Below are 22,983 nucleotides of genomic sequence, written 5' to 3'. Positions count from 1 at the left end.
CGGCGGCAGGTGCCGGGCCCGGCCTCTCCGCACCTTTGTTTACCGCGAGGGCCGCTCCGCCTTACCGCGACGCGGGGAGCCTGCCGCCGCGCCCGCGACCGCTTGCCGGGGTCGCGCGTGGGGCCGCGGGGTCGGGGTGGCCCCGCCGCAGGAAGGAGGAGGCCCCGGGCCTGGCCGCTCTCGGGCTCTGCCGTCTCGCGTGGGGTCGCGACCTGCCCCGCGGCTGTGCCGGCGAGCGCCCCTGGGCGGAGCGGAGGAAGATGGCTGCGGGGAGCCGTGCCCCTCGGGCCGCCCTCAGCCGCCTCCGTGTTCCCCCGCAGAAAGGCCCAAGCTGCCCGATAACTACACGCAGGACACCTGGCACAAACTTCACGAGGCGGTGGCAGCCATTCAGAGCAGCACTTCTATTAAATACAACCTCGAGGAGCTCTACCAGGTAAGACCCACAGGGTGGTGGGTTGTTTTTTTTCATGGTGTAAGGAGGAAAAGGGAGTGCTTTGAGACTCGCAGGGCTTCGGATCGAGCAGGATGTATTTTGATCTGCTAAAGGTCAGTTACACCTCCGAAATGCTCTGTCAGTGCTCTGTTTTCAGGCAGTTCGCAGTGCTGTGCCTCAGCCTCTCTCAGCTCCTTGGAGAGCTCCTGAGGTTTGGGCCCGTGAAAAAGCAGTTTGTGTTGGGAGGTACTGAGAGCTGCACCTGGGCGGTCAGCCACCCCAACGCTCTGCCCGCTTCAGATCCTGGAAATGGGGTCTTGCTCTCTCTTCTGGGCTTTGCACATCTGTGTCTCACAATGGCTTCTTTGGTATGTGCTTTGGCGTTTGCGAGTAGCCAGCGTTAAAGGTATTTGTTATCATACTCAGACCTCAGTGGCAGTACTCTTTGGAGAGTGAAGGAAAGAATCACAGTGCTCGTGTTGTTATAAAACGGTGCTGATGCAGTAAGTTGGGCCGCACAGCTGAAGTTAACTGTGGGCGTTCTGTGGGCGTGGGTGCTTCTCTGCACATGTGGATCTCATTGCCACTTCAGCACTGAAGATGTTAATGTTCTCACCCCCAAATTTTCTAAACATTCAACAGCGGTAGTTGTGATGACATCTGTAAAATAGAGACTGTGAGGGAGGAGAAAGGCAGCAGTCCGTACTGAGTCTGTGCAGGGAGCGATCAGGGTGAGTCTGAGAGCTGACCCGACTTCTCTGTGTCATTAGTTGGAATGTAATGTGTGGCACCAAAATGGCTCATTGTGTGAAGGCGTATTGCCCTAATATAACTTACTGCCTTCAAGCTGGACTGATATATACATCTGTTAATACTGACAGGTTTGCAGAATCTGAATTACATAATACGTTTGATGGTTTTAAATCAAGCATTTGAGAAATCCTGCATTTTCATGCCCAGCTAGAAAAGCACAGATGCTTTGAATGTTACCTAACTTGTTTTCAGAGGCTCGGAAATGAGATTATAGTAATATGGGTATGAAATTGCCAGGGCACGGACTTGAGCTTTGGCAGTAGATGAGGAGGGAGATCTCGGATAAGCTGTGAAGAGAGAACTGTGCTTTTTGCTTGTTCTGTTTGCCTGCTTGTAAAAATGCGCATGTTATAAGGACAGCTCAGTACTCTGGAAGTCACTGGTGCAAATCGGCAAGATTCCTGTACGGTGGGTGGTGGCTGTGAGCATGCCCGTGCATACAAACTTATTCTTTCTGCCAAAGGAATGAGAGGCAGTTCAGCATCTCATGGAAAGCTGACCTGTACGTACAGGTTGCTGTAACTCTCGGTTGGTGAGCACGGAGCCATCCGTGGGGAAAATGTCTGCACGTGTACCGCTTCTCGCTGGCAGCTCTCCTTTTTGTGCATCTCTATCTGGCACCGTGAGAGGAGGAGAGAGCCTGCTGGGGCTCAGTGCGGCAGGCAGCGGTACCCCAGCCCGCCTTTGAACTTCTTGATTGATTTATTTAATTTGGCATGGTGGCAGAGTTAAAAACAAGGAACGATTGCAAGGCCTGGTGGGAAGCCCGAAGCATGGTCTTTCCCAAGCAGCAGTGGTGGCATGGGTTAAAGCACAAAGGTGCTTGGCAGAGGCAGTGAGCAACGGGAGGGCGGCAGCCAATTTTTGCTACTAAAATAGAAGTGATGTCTGGGATTGGTGGTAGATTGCCTGGATCTGGGTGGAAGTGGCTGGTATTTGATGGGATACAGAAAGCGGGGCAGTGTGAAGAACTGCCGAGTGGGGAGCGAGTGATAAAAATAAAGGAAAAAGAGAATTCCCATTGCAATGAGATCCTAAATAACCTGAAATGGGGCAGCAGCTGCCCTTCTTGAGGGCACGGAATAGAACACCGTTGCAGTAAAGGAAAAAAAAAATAAATGGTTTAAGTCTTGACCAGACTTTTGTGTGGGTGGATAGGAAAGGCTGTATCTTAGAAAGCATAACCTGACAAACAGTTGTGTGATTACTGTTTGTTGCAGAGGTCACCTCACATAACCTGTTCTAAGGCTGGAATTAAAGAACAGCATAAACAAAAAAGTAATCACGTAATGCCTATTTGTTTCCATCTTGTATGTTTTGGAAGATAAGCTCTTCAGGATATTAGAGCTGATAGAGGAAGTAGTACAAGCAGCAATACCTAGCTTACTAAAACAGAGGGCTCTGCTTAAAACAAGCCATTAAAATGGTTATTTGGAACTTGTACGTGGCTTGTGTAGGTGAAGAGCCTACCGTGCTGTCTTTCTCATGTCATGATAGATGTGATTATTATTTTTACAGCTTTTTCCCCGGTCTCATTGTGTGCAAGATAAATAAAGAGCAAATCAGATTTTTTCAGAGGCAGCAAAAAATCTGAACAAAGCGAAACACGCAGAAGAAGGAAATTACTGGTTTTCCCCTCTGCCTTAGTCAAAAAAGGAAAGCAGACAGAGCTTGCTGAAGGCAGTGCTGCGGTGATAAGGCTGTGGTTTGAAGCACGCTTCAAGCCAGTGCCGCTGCCCAAAGAGCCACTTTCCCCTTCACCTTTCTCTTGATCTGCTCACGTGCTATCACAGTTCTCTTTGTTATCTTAAAGTAAAACAGAGCGGAGAACATGTGCTGGTACCAAGGCAAAGAGTTACGTGCTGGCGTTAGGCAACATAACTTGTCACATCTCAAACAAAGTGCACCTATAAAGCTAAGCTTTGAGGAAAAACAAGTAGAGACCAAGCACTGAGAAAGCACCAAGACTTTGCCCAAGTTCACCGATGCTGTCAGCAAATTCGTCAGCAAAATATGTCGCTGTCAGTCCTTTGGAGCAAAGGGGAACATTCTTGTGTAGTAGTTGAATGAAACAGTGCTCTGGGTACGGTGCAGGATCATCTCACGAGAGAAAGGAAACTGAGGCGAGGTTAAAGGAAGAGATGAGCTGACTTTCTCATCACCTCTAACTGCTTTGGATAATCTTCTGTGAAGCACTGAATGGCCAAAAGTACTGCTGTAAACTTCACAGTCCTCACAGAACGTTTGGCTGCCTTCATTGTGATTCATTTTGGGTGCTGCGGTCTATTAATAAAATAGTTTATTGAAATAGGGGACACAAGTTAAAATAAAGCGCGCCTGGAACAAAATCTAAATATAGGCAGTGGTATCGAATGAGGCTACGTTTTCTCTTTGGCATTCCCACTGAGTTTCTTGTGAGGAAAAAAATGCTGATGACACAGGGACAAAAATGAGAGTTCATTTCGTTCTTTTTTAATCTCATCTGTTAACTTTTTTGGTTTTAGGCCGTTGAAAACCTCTGTTCCTACAAAGTCTCTGCTACACTGTACAAACAGCTGCGACAAGTCTGTGAAGATCACGTGAAAGCACAAATCCTTCAATTCAGGGAATATCCTTTTCCAGTGCAAAGGAATTGTTAGATTTGGGCTTAAATCATTATTTTTAAGTAAGGGTTCTTTTTTTTGTTTTGTTTTAAATAAATAATAGTGGTGTTTGCAAATGTGCAGAGAGGTTCTTTGTTTACCACTGACGTATTTTCAGATGGACCATGAGCAACTTGAGTCATCCAAAGGAGTAATTTTAGTATTTAGAGGCGTGGTAGTAATGAACCATTAAAACAAGTACTTGTTTTGTCACGAGTGCAAATGCTACACCTAATCTAGAAAACTTCAGTAGCACTATGAGTCTAAAATCCTCACAGATCTAACAGCGGGTCTGGATTTTTGTGGCAAGTGTGTGGTGGAGATGCTTACAGTAGCAATAGCTGAAGAAAAACTAATTTTTAACAACAGTGCTGGGAGTCTTCTGTAAGATAGTACTTAAGCCTATCTGTATGGCCAGTTGTAAGCACTGGTCTGCAGTGATATGTAATGGAGGCATTCACTGAGCCCTTCAGATACCTCGCTTGTACCTTGGGAGACAGATCAAAGTTCAGAAGATCACTTGGCTGTCTTACGACCTTCAGAACACTTGCATTTTTACAGCAAATTTCCCCGTTGTGTTTTCTCAAGTTCTATTACTTGGCTTCTCTTTTTCCCTCTGAACTGATGACAGAAGTGCCTGCAGATCTCCTCTGGAAGCTTGAGTGCAGCCAGCACTGTTTTCTGAAGCCTGTTGTGCTTTGCATGCTGAGAGCATGCTTTATGTGTCTTGTGCATAATAGCCTACTGGTTTGCACTTGCTGGGGAAGTAGGGTAAGTAGAGCCTATGCCCAGCAGGTCGTTCCCAGAGAGTGTCTTGGCAAACAGATGCTGGAGAGTGCTGGGGTGAACAGATGCTGTAGCGATTTGAGTGCTTGCCCTGCTTCCCAGGTCTCTGGTGGATATTCTGTTACAGAAAATGATTGGTTGAAATAGGAAAAAACAAGGGAATGGGGCCCAGAAAGAGCCCTCTTTCTGAGTGAATGCCTTTAATGTGCTTAGGATTGTGACTCTCAGTTTCTCACTTCACCACATTCCCCAGGTAGGTGCCTACACTTACAAAGAAGATAAATTGCTTTCGCTATTCCCTTTTTTTTTCTTCCTTTTATATGATCTAGCTCCAGTATGGTGTTTTTTGTTTAAGTTTTTCTGAGTCCCAGTAAAAGAGCCTTGCTTCTATCTGTCATGCATGAAACAGTGATATTGAATTGGCACTGTGAATTCACCTCTTAATTATGTGGCATATTTTTTTTAATTAGATTTGGTTTGGTGCATTTTTAAATCACATCCAACTAAAAGGTCCATTAGTCAATACAGTAGCCTCTTAAATGTAACTGAGAACTAAATCTTTTGGTCTGCTTTAAAGCAGTATACAGTTGGCCAGTTTTGCATCCCTGACTTTTCAGGCTGAGAAAACCATACAAGTTAAGCTGTAAAACTTTGCTTTCTCTTCACGTACCCAATAGAACCAGTGTTTGGAGAGTTGAGAACTCTGTGTTCTACAGGTATACTGCTTTATATCCCAAGGACATGAGATTAGGTTAATCAGATTTGACCAGAGGGAGTTGGAGATGGCACTGTGTAAGAAAGGAAGGCAAAGCCACCTTTGGGTTTACTCATGATACACTAGAATTCTAACAGCACAAGTAACAATTGGATCCATTGTACAGCGAGTAAAACTTTGTGGTTTAATTAAGGAGACCTAGAGATGTATATGGAAAGAGCACTATTTGGATTTATCGAGGATTATTTGAAACTGTAACTGCTTTCAAGAGATTAGGGTCACTCCAGTGGTGCGCAGTGTGAACTCATTAAACAAAGTAAACCTTTCTATCCAGCTCACGTCTGTGGGCGATAAGGTTGGTTTTGACACTGATGGGATTTCTTACTTAAATCTGTGTCAGAGCTATACAGTGCTGTCGCTAGATGGTATTCGTGAAGGGCTGTGAGTGTTGTTCCTTGAAAACATAGGGAGGTTTTTTGGAGAGCTGCCAGCTCCTGTGCCGGGCAGAAGCTTTGCCATTAACTGTTCATCCCTAGGCAGTCCCAGTCACATTGGAATATCCACGAAGGAGATTTGCTTAATGGCTGGCAAAGATCATCTCTGGAATCTGACCTCAAAAGTTACTGGCAAGCTAGTTTTCCTTAATAGGTGCTGTACAGATTCTCTGGATAGTCTTTTATTTTTAAAGAAGATAAATAAATGCTGGCAAGATCATTGCAGGCAAATGGTAAGTTGAATGTTTGTTCAGAATATGTATCCTTGAGATGTACAGTCTGGCAAAAGGGAATTTGTCATGGTTTTAACCTGGGTCTGTGTTGCACTTCCTCCAAGCTTCACTAGGACTTTTCACTTTCCCCTTTGCTGGCTGGGAGCGGTTCTGTTGTCAAAAGTTACGTTCTGCTGTGTTATTGGTTTGTTCTTCATTGATTTCATAATGGTAACCAGCTGCAATATCACTCAGAAACATATTGACACCAGTGAAATTGTTCACCAGTTTCTTCAGTCTTTGCTTATAGACAGCACCAACCGCTAGGTTAATCTGTGACTTTTATTTTGTATTTTTTGCAAGACAGAGCTGAGTACCCTGACTTACTGGGCTGAGAAACAGGAAGATTAAGTAACTGAACCTCTTTATTTCTCCCCTTTTTGTCATGTACCTGTATGATAAACTGTTACCAGGAAAAAGTGCCCACTCAAAAACAATTCATAGGAATTGGCCTTTTAAGACCACTTCATTATAATTCTAAGTTTTCATTGCATTGTCACCAAACTCTGGGTACAGGTGCCCGAAATAGTGAGGCACCCAAATTACCTCCTTTTCCCTCCCCTGTGAGGGCTGGGTAGGGATGTGTACGTGTGTTTTATCTGAAATGAAAACGGAGTGTGTTGTGGAAAATATTCTGAACAAATTCCACAGTCTGATGAAATTAAGGTTGAAGGTTCTTGCCTTGAAAGTTTAATTGAACTGGACCCGTGGATTTATAAAAAATATAGTGGGTTCTTTTCTGTGAACTCTGTGCTCTTTAATTACTTTTGAGTGTTCCTTTTATTGGTTTTATTTATGTTTACTCCAAGGAACAGCAACCTGTAGGAAGTGGCTTTCTTGCCCAGGTGTTGAGATAGCACCTGTGGTGTTCAAGAAAACAAAACAAAACCAATCTTGTTGCTGTTTTACTTTAACGTGGTTGGCTAGAAACTGTCAGCTTGAGAACTGCTTCAGAAGCAATGAAATCCTTCAGAGGAGGATTGAGTAGGCATCTGAGGATAGAAAATTCGGTAGCTGGCCTGGCAGTGAGTTATGTATGGACATCCTGAGGTATTGTAATGCTATATTAAAAGCTGGGCAGCCTTTTGAATGAACGAAAGTAAAAATGGGTGTTTGTAAGTGAGTTACAAAATCTCACTCCTTTTCTCTCTTAATTAAAAAAAAAAATCATTTATGCATTCTTCCTCTTGTTATAATTAACATATCTCTATTTTTCTCATAAATTTTGACAACTGTCTTTCACTGTGAAGACATCATTGCCGAGTTTATTACTGCCTGCCTAAACATTTTTAAGTGAAGTCTGTGACAGCAGTTTACTGAAAGTTGATGGCTATGCTTGAGTAAACGTGCATCTCAGTAGCACTAAAACTTAAACAGCACTGAGGCTAATAAAACTATTCTGTTAATTGCTTATGAATTTGAAAATTGTCTCTAACGTATTTGGTTATAGTGATTAGTCATAGCATTAATATTAACAAATTACATACCAGTAGAGATGCAGGTCAGCACAAGAGTTGAAAATAGGTGTACCAGCAATGAAAGTACCATGTGTCTGCGATGTAATTTTTCAGAATGTGCCTTATAATTTGAAGTGCTACATGTTGGCAGAGAGAAAAATGTTTTCTTGATATATTTTCAGATCATGATCAGAAGCATTTTCTTATTTTTGGATCGTACGTACGTACTTCAGAATTCAATGCTTCCTTCTATATGGTATGTATCTACATAAGTGCTCCTTTAATCTGTACAATTTGTACTGTATTTGTAAAGGTTGAAAATATTTTCTTTTTCTTCACATTATATTCGAGCTGTGTAGTAGGTTGATTAAATTTTTGTGTTAATTTGTGGAAACTTAAGTCTCTGTCATATCCACCTTCCCCAGGAGGTAATTTGAGGATAAAAGAGGAAGGTCAGTGTGGATCAGCTGCCAAGTTTGGGTGAGGCTGCTGCCTCCGGGCCTTCGCTTTCAGTCTAGTGGTTCTTCAGGTGCTCCTGGCTTGGCAAAGTTCAGAGCTTGGCTATTGGCTCTGTTGTTTTTTTAAACATTAGGTGCACTCAAAAGGTGCAGATCATGTTTCCCGCTCTGACCTTTTGTGAGTTGAGACCCGTGGCTCATAGCTCTGAGGTTAACCCCTGCTTGCTGCTGTGGTTTGAGCACCCCATGGCCATGCCTGTTTCTCAGCATCCTTCCTGAGAGACATTTTGTATCATCACCAAGACAAACAAACCCATGCTTTGCCAAAATTTTCTGGTGTCAGTATTCTGACTAGAGCAAGAAAAGATGCAGATAAAATACTGAAGCAGTGTGCCTCTTCCCTGCGTGTATTACCTCTGCGCTCTCCCCTCAGGCTGGGGAGAAAGCTGGCAGCCTTCTCCCTCCTCTCACTGGTTAGGTCCCACGTGAAGTCTTCCTGTCTGCACTCTGCATTGGTCTTCCTTCAGCTTTTTGTGTTAGGCTGTATTTTACCGGAAACCATCAGAGGTCTGCTTATACTTGGTCTTTTTTTTCCTTGTACTGAGAAAGACCCATTTACCCATTTATATTTAATTCACATGTATATTCAGATTCAAAATTACAATAGTAATTCTTTTTCAATAAACAGATAATGTTATAGTCTTTTATGTGAAATAGGTGCAGGCCAGTCACAGTTCTGACCTGAAGTTTATGCATCTGCCAGAACCTTTGTTGATATTTTTGTGATAGTTCTTCTTATAGAATATGAATATAGAAAACATGATTAATAAATTCTCTCTGTGTAATATATACATATATAATACATATGCATACATTTTCTCAAACATGCAAATTTTGGAAAAGAATCAACAAAGTGATATATTAATTTTCATTATTCACACAGGGACATGGGGCTGGAATTATTTAGAAATCATGTCATTAGTGATAAGCAAGTTCAAAACAAGACTATTGATGGGATCCTTCTGCTCATTGAACGAGAACGAAGTGGTGAAGCAGTGGACAGAAGTTTGCTGCGTAGTTTGTTGAGTATGCTGTCTGATCTACAGGTGGGTACAGCAAACCTCATTCATTACCACTAGTTTTAGAAACTGACTTTGGACTTTTCTGATGTGTGTGTTGTACAGAAATAATTTTATTCTAGTAAATGTGTGCTTCAAAATCTGGCTAACAGATTGAGAAAGTGGTTCCCTTTTCTTTGCCCAATCCACAGTCTTTCATTCTCTGTTTTTACGTGAGATTTCTGTGCTTGTTTTTTCTTAGTTGGGGCGTGTCTGTGTTAATTGCATGTTTTCTAATCCTAATGAAGGTTAAACATAGTAAGCAAAAAAAGGCTTTCTCTGTTACTGTAAAAAGAATTTTTTTCGAGTCCAGATTCTGGTTCTTATTTAAAAAAAAAAAAAAAAAAACCACCAATTCAGCAACTTCTTAGCAGAGACATCAAAGATGGAATGAGATGCAAAATTAAGGCAGACATTTTCAAATGAATATGGTCAGTCTGTAGATGAATGAAATTTTCCATTAGAATAAATGTTTGGCAATCAACCAATAGGAAAAAAAAATGTGATTTTGACTTGTACGTATGTCGTCCTCTGTTCAACAGCACAGCCTTCTCCTATGATGCGCAATAAAATTTAGGAGCAGTCTTTCATTCTTAGAACCTGTTTTGCTGCTCTGTTCCCAACTGATGTACATTATTACATGACTTGGTAAAGGTTTAAAAAACAGGGCGAAGGGTTCATAAAACTCTGGGAATTTTTAGTCTGGAGAAGAGGAGGCTCAGGGCTGACTTTATTTTTTTCTACAGCTTCCTCAAAGGAGGTTGTGGCAAGGTGGGAGTCAGCCTCTTCTCTCAGTTGACAACGGTGGAACAAGAGTTAATGGCTACAGTTGTGCCAGAGGAAGTTCAGATCGGATGTTAGGAAAAATTTTTCTCACAAGGAGTGTTGAGGCAGTGGCACAGGCTGCCCAGGGAGGTGGTGGAGTCACCGTCCCTGGAGGTCTTCAAATAATGTAGATATGTGACACTGAGGGACATGGTTAGTGGGCATAGTGGGGATGGGTTGATGGTTGAAATAGGTGATCATAGCGGTCTTTTCCAACCTCTATGATTCTATGATAAAAGGCTATTAAAAAGTGCCTTTTGGTCAGGTAGCTTACATAGCTTTTCTGCTTTTCATGTTAACTTTCCTGACTTTCATCCATAACTTTTAGTGTACCCAAAAGATTTAGAACTGATAATTCTGTTCAAGAGAGAAGAGAAACTTCTTATGATATGAAAAATCATTAACAGTTCTGAAGACATGGATCTGATTTGTGTGCTCTTTCCTACTTTTTTTTTCCTGTTACTTACCAGTCTTCTCTTAACTGCATCAGTTTTTTATAGGTATTACCAGTGATTACTGTTTTTTAGCAACATACACTGCTAACTAAAGATGTCTCCTTTATTAGATCCTTCTTACAGAACTGGATTGCAGCCTGCAGTCCTCTTCACTCTCTCAGAAGTGTTGTTGTCTTTCTTCACTAGAGAACCTAACAAAATGTATTTTTCTGCATTATCAGGCACAGACGTGCTTATGATCCTGCCTCCAGGATCTCTGCTTCTCTCTTCTTTCACTGGAGGTTAGCGTGTGCTGAAAGATGAATTAATAACGCAGATCTTATATTTCATTAAAAAGCAATTAAGCTCTTACTCATTCCTGATTTTTAGACAATTACAAAATTGAAGAACAACTGCCGAAAGCTGATTCCTGCTTGCATAAGTCTTGTTCTATTGCAGTTCCCTGTTGGAAAGCTTTATTACCTGGTTTATGTAGAAATAATTCCATGTACTGTTAGCATAGGTCAGAAAGTTGGTGAAGGAAAGGAAGGTAAGAAATAAAATCTTACGTTCAGTTCTGTTTAAAGAGATGGATAAAGCAATCAGTCAGTGTCTGCTTACAACATGGAATACCGTTACACTCTGAATACCAGTCAAGCCAGAGATTTTGTGTTTGATGCACTGAGGGAAAAGTCAAATATTTGAAAGTACTTACCAGCTTTGTTCCTGAGAGTCATTACTGAGAGTATAATCATTTTACTGTTGGGAATTACCTGTTTTGTTTTACCAGTTGGAACTGGCGCAGAAATATCGCTGGGTTTTGAGCTCACGTGGATTAGATGTCATTGCTGTGCTGTTGTGTTGAGTGCTGGTGTCTGTGTGAATTAAACAGAAACCTGTCAGTTTAGACAGTTTTAGTATTGGTGACTGAAACACCAACTCTTGCTACACTGTGAAGTCAGCTCTGATTGTAGTCTTTCTAAAACCAGTGGGGAAAAAAGCAAACTTCTAATTGTAAACATTTATTTTGCCTTCCTGAGATTTTACTTGCCCCCTGTGCCTGACAACCAGGGCAGGCTACCTTTATTGGCAGTATAACGTAAGTAATTAAATCGATTTCTTGAACAGGTTTACAAAGAATCATTTGAACAGAGGTTTCTGGAAGAGACAAATTGCTTATATGCTGCAGAGGGCCAAAGATTAATGCAAGAAAGAGAGGTAGGTGCATGCTGTAGTTAACTGTTTTTATTTTAGTTCCATCTGCTATGGGATTATGTGGGAACTTCTGGTAGCACCACAGAGTGAATACTGAAGTAAATTTCCAGGGGCAGATGATGTTTATGCTTTGTGGACTGCAGTATTGTATCAAAGAGAAGAACCGATATCAGTTTGCCATAATGTTGGGTATATGTATATATATCTAGTATTTGTATGTTGCATATAGAAACATAAACTAAGGGTGGAGAAGTCAAGTGACGTTTTCTGTTGCTAAAGTCATGCTGCCAGAAAGTTCATCTCCATGTAAAGCTTAAAAGTGTGCCATGAATAGTATTTTTGCTCAAAAGCTGTGAAATATCCACCATTCTACTCTGTACTTAATAGCTAAATTAACTGTTCAGTTTAATATATATATGTGTGTGTGTGTGTGTATATATATATATATGTATATATACATAGTTGCATTTATTTTGCTGTTTTGTTCCAGTTACTTATTAGTTAAGTAGACTTTGAGACATCTTTGTTTTGTGTGCTTTTGAGATGAAATTATGCTCTGTGGTGAGCAGCCTGAAAATGTGTTTCTTCCTGAAAATGTACATCAACAATATTTCCTGGTTGTCTAAAGTAGAGCATGCTACCTTTATTAATTCAATTTTAACGCAGACTCTCTACCAGTAGAGAATAGGTAGGTGCAATTACAATACTTTTATTTTGAGGTAATATTGATCAGTAAAAACGTAGATTGTGTGCGTATTACATACCTGGAATAGTTATTTCCAACTCATGCTCTCCTTAAATTTGTAGTTTTTAAAATACTTGTGATGAACAAGATGATCATTGTACTTAACTGTTGAATTTGTCATTCTCTTGTCTTGCAAGGTCCCAGAATATCTTCACCACGTTAGTAAACGTTTGGAAGAAGAAGGAGACAGAGTGATAACGTACTTAGACCACAGCACACAGTGAGTGCAAATTTTGTCGTTCTTAGCATAAGTCAAGCTTCCTTTATAAAACAGTGTGACTATCCTTGGCTGTAGAGACACAGATCATCTCTGTAGATACTATTTGGTGGTTTTATTGTTTTTTTTAAAGATTTTATTTTTATCAGAACTGATTTATTTAAAATCCAAGTATTCCTTGAGTAAAAGGGGAGAAGTTTATCTAGAAAACTTCCAGTATAAGTTGAAGTTAATAAAACATAACTCAAATCTGTGTCATGAGATTAGTAGCTGATTTTAAACGTCCGTAAGGAAACGTTCACTAGGGGGAAGAAATGTTAAATTATGACATAGAGTAGAGAACATGGATACAAACATTCCGTGTTAGTTTACAGTGGATCGGCTTTGGTACAGCTGCTGCCAATGGATTGTGCGAGGTAGCTTATTCTTTTCCTCACTGAGGTATTGAGTAAGAGCATGCATTTTACTGGGGTAAGAATGCACAGTCACTGATGCACTATAAATGTACATATAATTTATAAATAATGCAGTGGCTGCTTTTAAAAAAAGAACATAACTAGATAGAATTAGCTTAGAGTTCTTTGCCCTCGCACCTTTTTATTTCCCCTACGTGATGTGTTGGCATTTCATTGGGTGTTAAAGGGATAATTGAATAATTCATCTCTTTTTGTCTTTATATATATATGAAGAAAACAATAGGTTAAGCGCATGCCTTACATATCATGGTACCCATTTGAGCTTGAGCTTGAGTTTTCTTGCAGGGTGCCTAGCTTCTTCATGCAAAATCAGTCATGTGAAAACATGGAATTATTTCTGTATGTAATTACAGAAATATGTCTGTCTGTCTGCTGCTTAGTAAATACTGTTCTGCTTCAGGCAGACCAGTTATCCCTACTTTTTCTGTAGTAAGAAGGTCTTCTGGGGTAAAGGATGGTATTTTATATGACCTTGAATCCTGTTCTTGAGGACAATCAGCAATTGTAGATGGCAATAGTTGGATGTTTCAGGGAAAACAAAAGTAGCCGTAAAAATGGCTTTGTGTATGAAGACCAAGGGCTTGCCTAACTAGTCTTTCACGTTCACAAGTACATGTGGTGCCCTGACACTGTCCTAGCACCTGCCTGTTTTCGGCTCAGCATATTTTCTGAACCTGATGCTGTTTGCCTGTTTTGTATTATCTAGTGAATCTCTTTGAAATACTTGTGCTGTCTCACTTGGATTCATGTAAGCTTTTCCATCTATGGCATCTTTTGGCAAGGAGATTCCCCCCCAGCAGCAGACCAGCCACCACATAATAGATCACTTCCTTTTGTTTATTTCAAGTCCGGTTCCCAGTGCCATCACTGATGTCCCCAGCTCTTATGTTGGAAGGGGAAGTGATCAGCCTGTTCCTTTTCACCTTTTTTCCTGCCCATCAGTGTACTTCTGTATGTATTACTGCCAGGTCATCTCTTTCCCACGTCAGAGAGTCCAAACCCAAATGTGTACAGTTTCTCTTGCAGCTGCTGTTACATAATTTGATCAATCCCTATTCTCTTTTTTGGACCATTGCAAATATGAATCCCTTTTTTTGACGTGAAGGGACCAAAACTGTGTATTGTATTCAATTATTTGCCTGGCATTCGTAGGTGGTATTTTGGTGAGGGTAGAGACTTAAAAAGGGTTTTTGGTATTTAAGTTTCTGCTTGTTCTAGCTTGCTGTTTAGTGTTCAAAACTGAATTTCTCTTTTAAGCCATGGTTCATTGTTTTCTTTCTTATAACCCATATGACTTTTCTTTTCTTAACATGTAGGCTCTGTTTTAAGTAGAAAATTAATTATATTTTTAATATGTTAATGTGAATTGCTCACAAATAAACTGAGACAGGAGGTAACTCCCTTATACCATAGTAGTTCTAATATACTTTTCTTGCCTTATTTAGGAAACCACTGATTGCTTGTGTGGAGAAACAGCTACTAGGAGAACACTTAACAGCTATTTTGCAAAAAGGTATTTTTTTTTTTTAATTAATGCGTTCTTTGATGATCAATAGATTCTCATAGTCTGTGATAACTATAGGATCTATAGCTTTTATTTAATGAGATGTATTAGCTGTGGAAAAAAAACTTCTGTAGACACAGATAGCTAGTTCAGTAAGACTGTTACAGCCATTGTGCCATCAGATCTTGTATGTGGAAACAAATATCTAAAATGTAATTCCGTATTTGTATACGTTTGTAAAACCCCATAAGTTCTCTCTGATTCAGAGCAATGGGCTTAGGGATTGCTTTGGAACTATTCATTTCCTCGAACCTGCAAACTTCCAAGTGAAAGCTGCAATAATTGTTGTAGTTTCTTTTATGTGACGGTTACAAAGCGTGAGTGCAATAGTGTCACATATCCTTGTGACTGGATGGTTAAAGAATTGGGAGTTATTGGAACTGACAGCAGTCAGAGGCAATGCCCTTTTTGTGCTTTTGTTTGTATTGTACCTTCTGGCTGGCAATTCCAGATTTGAACTGCAGTCTTCTTAGGAATTCCTTATTCCTTACTAGTGTCTTGAAATCAGCATTTCTCTTTTCCTCTTAACTTTTTGTCTTTTTCACTAAATTCCTGGGTTTGGTCTGACCTTTCAGTATTTTAAATGATCCTTTCCTTTTCTTGCACTAGCCACCTTTCAGGCTTTAGATCTTCTAGCAAGTTATGCTTATATCTTTGTTCTTTTACTGCTGCAGTACTGATGCCTCTAGTACTCTGTTATCTTCAGGCTCCATCACATCAATATTTAATACTTTTGGGTTGATAGATGTACTCCTTTCACTTATTTCTTTGTCCCCTTTTTAAAGATAGACATATGCTCTCAGTTTTCTCTGAACTACTCTGGGAATAGGTTATTTCACTATTTTCAGTACGGTTACAAAAGTCAGCTTGTTTATTCCATCTTAATTATTTTTGAGTTTATTGTATATGGTAAGAATAACTAGTATTTTTGTTGATCCGTGTTGATCTTGCTTGCTTTTTAGCATTATTTTAAAGTCATTTCTCCAATGATAAATGTGTTCATTAGTTGGCGTGGTCAAAAAATGTTCTTGTTTTAGCCTTCACTCTCTCTTGGTTAACAATGTACATTCGCTGTCCATGCACATTTTTGAAGTCACTATAATTTGGGGTTGTAAGACTGTTGCATTCTTTTGCATTCTATGTCTATACATTTTATTTATTTTAAAAAAAAAGAAGCAAGTCTAACATCACTTGGCTTACTTCACTTTCTGCATTCATTTGATCCAGGGCACATTGTAATCCACTTATAACATCCTAGTATTCAGTGCAAGTAGAAGAAGATACTGCCTTTTGTAGGTTTTGTTCCTTAGGAGAGAAGGCATATGATGTAGTCAGTTTGATACAGGAAAAAAAAAGCTAACAAATGCAGGGTATGTATGAGATACTTTATTTCTTGTATTATTCTGACTGCCATTTAATAGTTACTGTGTTTTTTTCTTTTCATTATGAGTATAATAGAAATTTGTAAGGCTGTGACGGTGCTTTCTGGAAGTTGTGGGAAGTGTTGTGTCAGAGGAGTTCCCTCAATATCTTTTTTCATTGGTCATGGATGTGACAAAGTATTTTTTCCACCGCTGTTTGTATGCCAGAGGAAGAAGGAAGGTTGACATTTATCATTTAGATTGCAACAAAGCAAATAGTGCATTGGTCTCCCTAAATGAGGAGGGAGCAGTGCTTGGATGTGATGGAATTGACATTTCCAAATTTCAGCACCAAAAGAACATCAGTCACTTGTATTAAAGTTTGTGTAATTTATCATTTTATATACTTTTAAAGTATTTTAATTCTTCTGATATCTCGGTGTGGGCAAAAGTTGACATCATTCTTGAACACTTTGCCTTTCTGAACATGTCAATAAGTTAAAATTGCAGTATTCTAAGATGAAGGAGAGAGTAAAAAAGGGATCATATAAGTAAGGCTTGAAAATGCTTTGTAATCTACTACCATTTAAAATTTTAAAGTAATCACATGTATGTTGTGCATGAAGTAGAACAGTCATACAGCGTCAGCTACACTGATGATGTGCGTTGTCAACTTGTGTAGAATCAAGCTTTCTGGATTTAAGCAATGGCATAAATGCTACCTTCCCATTTTACTGAATCCTCTATCACTAACACCAGACAATGGATCTGTGATTGCACTGGGACTAAATACACAGTGTAAAGTTTGAGAATATGGTGCATGCAGTTGTAAAAAGCTTTCCATTTAGCCTTGAGCTTTGCTTCTCCACTCATTAGTCCAAGGCCTAGTCTCATGTAGGATGAACTGACAAAGGCAAAAGTTGCTTGGAAACAATTTGTAATTGTGTGTTATTACATCAGTATGGATGTAGAGCATTTATGACGTGTTCTTAATCTAAAAACATGACTCAGCACATTCCAGAGGAAAAAAAAATCTTGCCAACTATATATCTGTGTTTTAAATGTAGGACACTTAGCGTAGTTTGTGACATTCCTTAGAGATTCTGTGAGTTCTTTTGATAAAACTCTGCACTTAAAGTCAAGTACTGTTCATAAACATTCTGCAAAAGGCTTCGAGTCAGCACTTTATTGGGAAAGTACTTCAGCTGACTTAAAATATTGTAACATAAGTCATTTCAGCTGATTTATACCAGGGAACATGTTAACCCTGAGCATAACGCTCACTTTTAGATATGTTGTCTTTAAAAGTTTATACTTTTAAACACGCTGGAGAGTCTGTTGGTGTATTTCATAGAGATTTTTTGGCTTTCTCTTGTATTTCCACTTGTGCTTATGCAGTGCTATTCAAATTTGCTTGTACCTCTAATTTTCTTTTCTTTTCTTTTTAAGGACTTGATAACCTGCTTGATGAAAATAGAATATCAGATTTGACCCAGACGTACCAGCTGTTCAGCAGGGTAAAAGGGGGGCAGCAGATCCTTCTGCAACATTGGAGTGAATACATTAAGGTATTTCAGAGATCCCTTAATACTCTCAAAATGTATGCTGTTATCATAGGTTTATTCTATCAAAAAGAAGAATAGTATATCATTAGGTATATGCATCAAAGCTGTTTTAAACCAATATGTTAATGCATTTTTTCCCCCCCCAATAATAATCACGTGGTGAGAAACAGCAACACTTTAATTTTGATTTTAAATTCCTAACTACTTGGAAATTGCTTTCATCGTACGTTTGAACAATGCACAAGAAGCTATTCTGGTTTACTTTTAAATAGTGCCATATGCACACTTGTTTAGAGTATTTCAGATTGTAGAACGTGTTGAGTTTTGGTACAAATATACTCACCTGTTTTACATGCTTGGAAATGCAGGAGAACAGCAGAATGCAGCTGTTCTGCTGCAGATTGGCAGTGCGTCATGTAACCAACGCAGAGCAATGCAGTCAGTTAGATGAACGCTTAAGCTGTTTCGAAAGGAACACTCCCTTTGAAAATCATCCATGATCAAAGTGGTATTTAGATAATTCTGATTTGTTTAGCTTAGTAAGGTAACATGCTGCCTCTGAGCAGATGAAGGCAGCAAAGCTTCACAGAAGATATTTCTCTCTGGAGTTAATAATTGCTCGTGTAGTTCTCTCCTGAATCATCCGTGGTTATCTCCACCTTAGAGGCAAAGTGCACAACATGAGTTTGTTGTGGAGGTGACTTTCTGGCTCATCCATACCTGGAGTTATGTGCAGCACGTGGGAGAGAGGCCATGTCCCCATCCACCCCCAAAGCTGAGATGCAGTTTGCTCAGCAGATTGTTGAGCAGTGTCTCCACCACCTGCAGCCCATGGATATGTGATCAGCTGGGCCAACATGTAGAAAACTATGGGAAGGATGACCAGGACCTTGCCTTTCAGCAGCAGCGAGTTGGCTTACCATGCCATGTGTCTCAGAATCAGACCTTCAATGGCCTCATTTTAAAGAAACTTTTCCATGTGCTCAGAAATCTAGAAACCTAGATCTGTAGAGTCAATAAATCTTCTCCATTCCGACATTCTGTATGTTAGAGTGCATTAAAGTGAGGCTTTGGGAACTTAAATTTTATCCTGTGAAGCAGCATAAGAAAAAATACATAGAGACAAAGTCCTGGAGGGAAGATAAGTGCTCTGCTGTAGTCACCTTTTTATGATTTTAGGCATGCCACTTAGCTCTATATATCTCAGCTCCTCATTTGCAGACTGGAAAGATGCTTTGCAACTTTGGAACATAGATGATGGAGGCTGAGAGAGATCCAGGGGCTGTTAATGAAGGGGAAAATGGACTTAGTGCAAGATATATATATGTAATGAGTCCAAGGACACTTGGCACCCTTGTGTTTGACTTGATTCACTTGGAGATGGTTCTTGAGAAGGATCTTAGTGAAAGATTGCAGGGATAATGAGGTATTAAGGTGGAAATTTTGAGGCTTGTGAGGAATTTTCCCATCCTTGCATAACTGTGGTGGAAAACATACCACCATATTGATGTAAATACACTAATTAAATGCTATTCAGCTGTTACTATGCAGGTGTTCCTCTTTCTCATGGCAGAAAACTACTTATTCTGTGTAGGGCAATGATTGGTGTTACAAAGCAGCTGTAAATTGTCTGATAGGTTTACCTCACAGGATGGTTTGGTTCAGTGGGCAGGGGATACCATAGCTCTAGTTCTTGGATAGTAAATGAACAAGAAAAGAAAGTCGGGTCTGTGGCTTTTTCTTGCCAATGGGAAAATCCTGTTTGTTGGAGGTCAGCTGATCTGGAGCCCTCACAGAGTGAGAAGTCTTGGAGGGATGAGCAGCAGTTGGATTTCAGCCCTCTGTTCCTGTCAGTGGAGCTCACTGGTGGGCTCCAGAAGAGTAGTACAAAGTTTGCCATTGCACTTTCTGAGGCAGTTTCCATATAATTTCTTTTACATGAATCATGTAGTTCTGTATTTAACTGTAAACTTGTACATCGTACAGTCATGTCTACTGTGTATTTTTGTTTAGCTCCCGTCTTAAATGTGTATAATCTTTAAATCAAACGCTAATGTTTGAAATCCATTAATGTGTGTCTGGGCTTTTATTTTAAATTTTAATGCATCTCATTTTCTGAAACTGTGAAGTCACATAAGTAGCTCTGTAAAATTATTATTCTCTCTAACGATTAATTTTATAAGGGTGAATGTGTCTGTTGGGGGAGACAGGTAGTGCTCTAAAGTATTTTATTATCAAAAGTGTTTGTTTTACAGAACTTTGGGACAACAATAGTGGTTAATCCTGAAAAGGACAAGGATATGGTGCAAGAGCTACTAGATTTTAAGGATAAAGTGGACCATATCATAGAAGTGTGCTTTCAGAAAAATGAAAAATTTATAAACTTGATGAAGGAGTCCTTTGAAACATTTATCAACAAGAGACCAAATAAGCCTGCAGAATTGATAGGTACACAAATATTTTTCTGTAAAATATTTCCAAAATCTGTAGAAAGCATGATAAGATGATGCTGCTGAGTGTGCTAGCGCAATAGTGGTGCATTATGCAGTTGCTTTAGGAGATTTGCTTTGGGAGCACTGCGGGACCGAGCAGCGCGGGGTGTTGTTTAGGCGTGTGCGGTGTCCCTAAGGAGTACATCACTTTGCTGTCCTGCACCATGCTTCCTGCACTGCAACTGGGCTAACTTGTGCTCCTAGAGCACAACGCGAGTGCTGCCAGTGGTGTGAAGGGCTAGGGGAAGTATAGCCAGAGCAGAATTCTTAACTGCGGTGGCAGATGAGTTCTCTGGGTGTTAAAGATCTCTCAGAAAGGAGTAAGTACAGCCCATCTGACTTGAAGGCTGACGTTGGAACAATTTTAAAGCCTTCAGATAGAAGGAGGAAGAAAAAATTGAGTATCTTGAAGGGAGAACTAATGCTCATTAAGGGGAAAAATATTTTTACTGGGATTATCCCTGATTTGGCAAAATCTGGCAATCTGTTTTACCTGTGGCCAGCATAGCTATGACATTTCCCACCAGTAGAGGATCCTGCTCCTTGATTTTTTTCTCTCTTGCCTCTATTCAACGTAATTTGTGGCTTCATCCTAAAATAAACTTGGCGGGTCAAATTGTGCAACATAGTGAATACAGGTTGAAGGCATGATACAGCCTGCTGTCATCTGCAGATTGTGATGTTTCAGCTATTGCAGTGGTTTCCTTCTTACCCCAGTAGGTTGTGTAGGGATACTAACGTGGCTTAATCAACATTTAGCTAAATTCATTGCTTAACAGTATTTCTAGCATTCTGAAGCTACTAACTTGAAAGCATCGCTTCTGTTGTAATTTTTATATGCTCGTAGCAAGGAGCAAGAGGGGTTTTAACTAAAGGTCTAGAAGAACTATAGTCCTCTTTGTGTTGTTTGTTTCTGTTTCTCATAAAATACATTCATATGCATTGTACACTTCCAAAATGTTGTCTTTCAATGAGTAACGTGCTTGCAATGAATATAACACAAAATGTGGGAACTTCTACTGTGTTCATTTTAATGATTTTACTGTGTTCTTTTCTTGGATGGTTCCTTTTTGTGATATTTTTTTTTCCCCCATTATGGCAGTAGTTACAATAAGCGCTCTATCATTCCACTGAATAAAGGGGTGGGAGAATAGAAAATAGAAAGCTTAGCACTTAGCCTATATTTTTAATACACAGTACTATTTCAAGTGGAAAATGCTTAAGTTGGTGATTTTAGATTCTCTTTTTTTATTAAGGTGTTAATTTTTTCTTAATTTGTAGCAAAGTATGTGGATTCCAAGCTAAGAGCTGGTAATAAAGAAGCAACAGATGAAGAGCTGGAAAGAATCCTCGACAAAATCATGATCATATTTAGATTCATTCATGGTAAGAAATATCTGTTCTCAGTTAATACAATTAAAAATATTTTCTTTGTTACTAGCTGAACCTCAGTCCTCTGAGGAGGGTAAGAGATCATTTTTAGCGTGAGTTTCCTCTAGAATTAGTCTTATATCTGAGTTGCCTTACAGTTGAAGGAGCACAATAAATACAACAGGGAGGACAAGCTTCTTTGGAGGTGAAGTTACAGTCTGTGGTGGAGACCGAAGAGTGAGAGTAAGACTTAGTGAAGTATGGTAATAGAATAATTCAAACATAAAAAGAAACAATTTTCTATGTAGTTTTCTTTGTTGTTGGGTAGTGTATGTTGATCTTCTGATCAGTGTGTTATGAATTAAGGCTTGTGTCACAAACCTGAAGTGTGATGGTACAAATAGAATGTGTGACTTTATTTTTGTTTCAATTTCCATGCAGGTAAAGATGTGTTTGAGGCATTCTATAAGAAAGACCTGGCCAAAAGACTGCTGGTTGGAAAAAGTGCATCTGTAGATGCTGAGAAGTCCATGTTGTCAAAGCTTAAACATGGTAGGCATCTTCAGCTGTGCTAACTGTTCACTACTTTTTGGAATGTAATTTAGAATCCTCATTATCTCATGCTTTAAACAGTGACAAGCCAGATCTTAAGTAATAACTGAGCACTGTGCTCAGTGAGAACTATGGGGTTGACCTCTCAGAGACGTGACTGGTTCATTTAATCTGCCGACATAGGAGCAGAATACATACTTAGTTGTGAGTGCTCCAAACCCTGGCAAATCTGGCGCAACTGTCTCTGGTTAGACCTTCATAAATTGTTCTGTGCTTGTTTGTAATTGTGGGATCTTTGCTTTAATTTGTGTGACAGAATGTGGGGCTGCTTTTACCAGCAAACTGGAGGGCATGTTCAAGGACATGGAACTGTCAAAAGATGTCATGGTTCAGTTTAAGCAGGTACCTTCAGATTGTGTTTATGTGCTAAATTTTCAACAGCAATGGGGAAGCACTTCATAGTGTTAAACCTTGGATTAAGCTAAAATGAAATTAAACAGCTTTTGTGCAGAGCCCTGATCATAGTCACAGAGAGTCCTTATGAATCTATTTATAGAGCAGAATTTATTTATTCTTCATCTATTCAGAGATAATCTGTTTTTACAGATTTATGTGATTTCTTTTTAAGAAAATTGAAGTCTAAATGCTACGTAGTAATTTAGTTTGACATCCTTTAAAGTCCATATTTCTTAATTCTGTAAACTACTGCTTCTCTTTGTGAATGACTTATGCCAGAGAAACTCCCTAAAGGCTGCTAAAATGATAGAAACCATATGTATCTCAGGCTCTGCACTTCAAAACAGTTGGTGACTGAGGACATATGCTGCAAGAAAACGTCGTGAATGTTTGCCCTGTTGTGCTTCTCTCGGGCACCTTTCTGGGGCCTTACTGGAGACCAAGTACTGGGATAGAGGTCTGACTTGGAGCAGCTGCTCCACTACTAAAATACTGTAGTGATTTTTCTGTCCCAGACTC

At 39.8% G+C, this 22,983-nt stretch overlaps 1 protein-coding gene across 5 annotated transcripts in view; it reads left to right on the top strand.

Moving 5' to 3' along the window:
* The window catches only part of CUL4A (cullin 4A), a 35,606-nt gene that overhangs the window by 226 nt on the left and 12,397 nt on the right, over positions 1-22,983 (top strand). For 2 of the 5 annotated variants that reach the window (XM_004938534.5, XM_003640529.6), the window contains exons 2-14: positions 321-436; positions 3,754-3,857; positions 6,050-6,119; positions 7,798-7,871; positions 9,017-9,179; positions 11,579-11,668; positions 12,548-12,630; positions 14,549-14,616; positions 17,478-17,596; positions 19,849-20,041; positions 21,367-21,471; positions 21,898-22,008; positions 22,325-22,410. In XM_004938534.5, the coding sequence (XP_004938591.1) occupies positions 321-436; positions 3,754-3,857; positions 6,050-6,119; positions 7,798-7,871; positions 9,017-9,179; positions 11,579-11,668; positions 12,548-12,630; positions 14,549-14,616; positions 17,478-17,596; positions 19,849-20,041; positions 21,367-21,471; positions 21,898-22,008; positions 22,325-22,410 (1,382 nt within the window). Of the gene's footprint in view, positions 1-320; positions 437-3,753; positions 3,858-6,049; positions 6,120-7,797; positions 7,872-9,016; positions 9,180-11,578; positions 11,669-12,547; positions 12,631-14,548; positions 14,617-15,894; positions 16,113-17,477; positions 17,597-19,848; positions 20,042-21,366; positions 21,472-21,897; positions 22,009-22,324; positions 22,411-22,983 lie in introns of those variants that run through there. The other 3 variants (XR_003073340.3, XM_040662535.2, XM_040662536.2) reach the window with 3 other exon arrangements.

Source organism: Gallus gallus, chromosome 1 (assembly GCF_016699485.2).
Source record: "Gallus gallus isolate bGalGal1 chromosome 1, bGalGal1.mat.broiler.GRCg7b, whole genome shotgun sequence".
NCBI lineage: Eukaryota > Metazoa > Chordata > Aves > Galliformes > Phasianidae > Gallus > Gallus gallus.
Note: the sequence above shows the minus strand (reverse complement) of the source record. Positions and strands in the feature narration are given on the sequence as shown.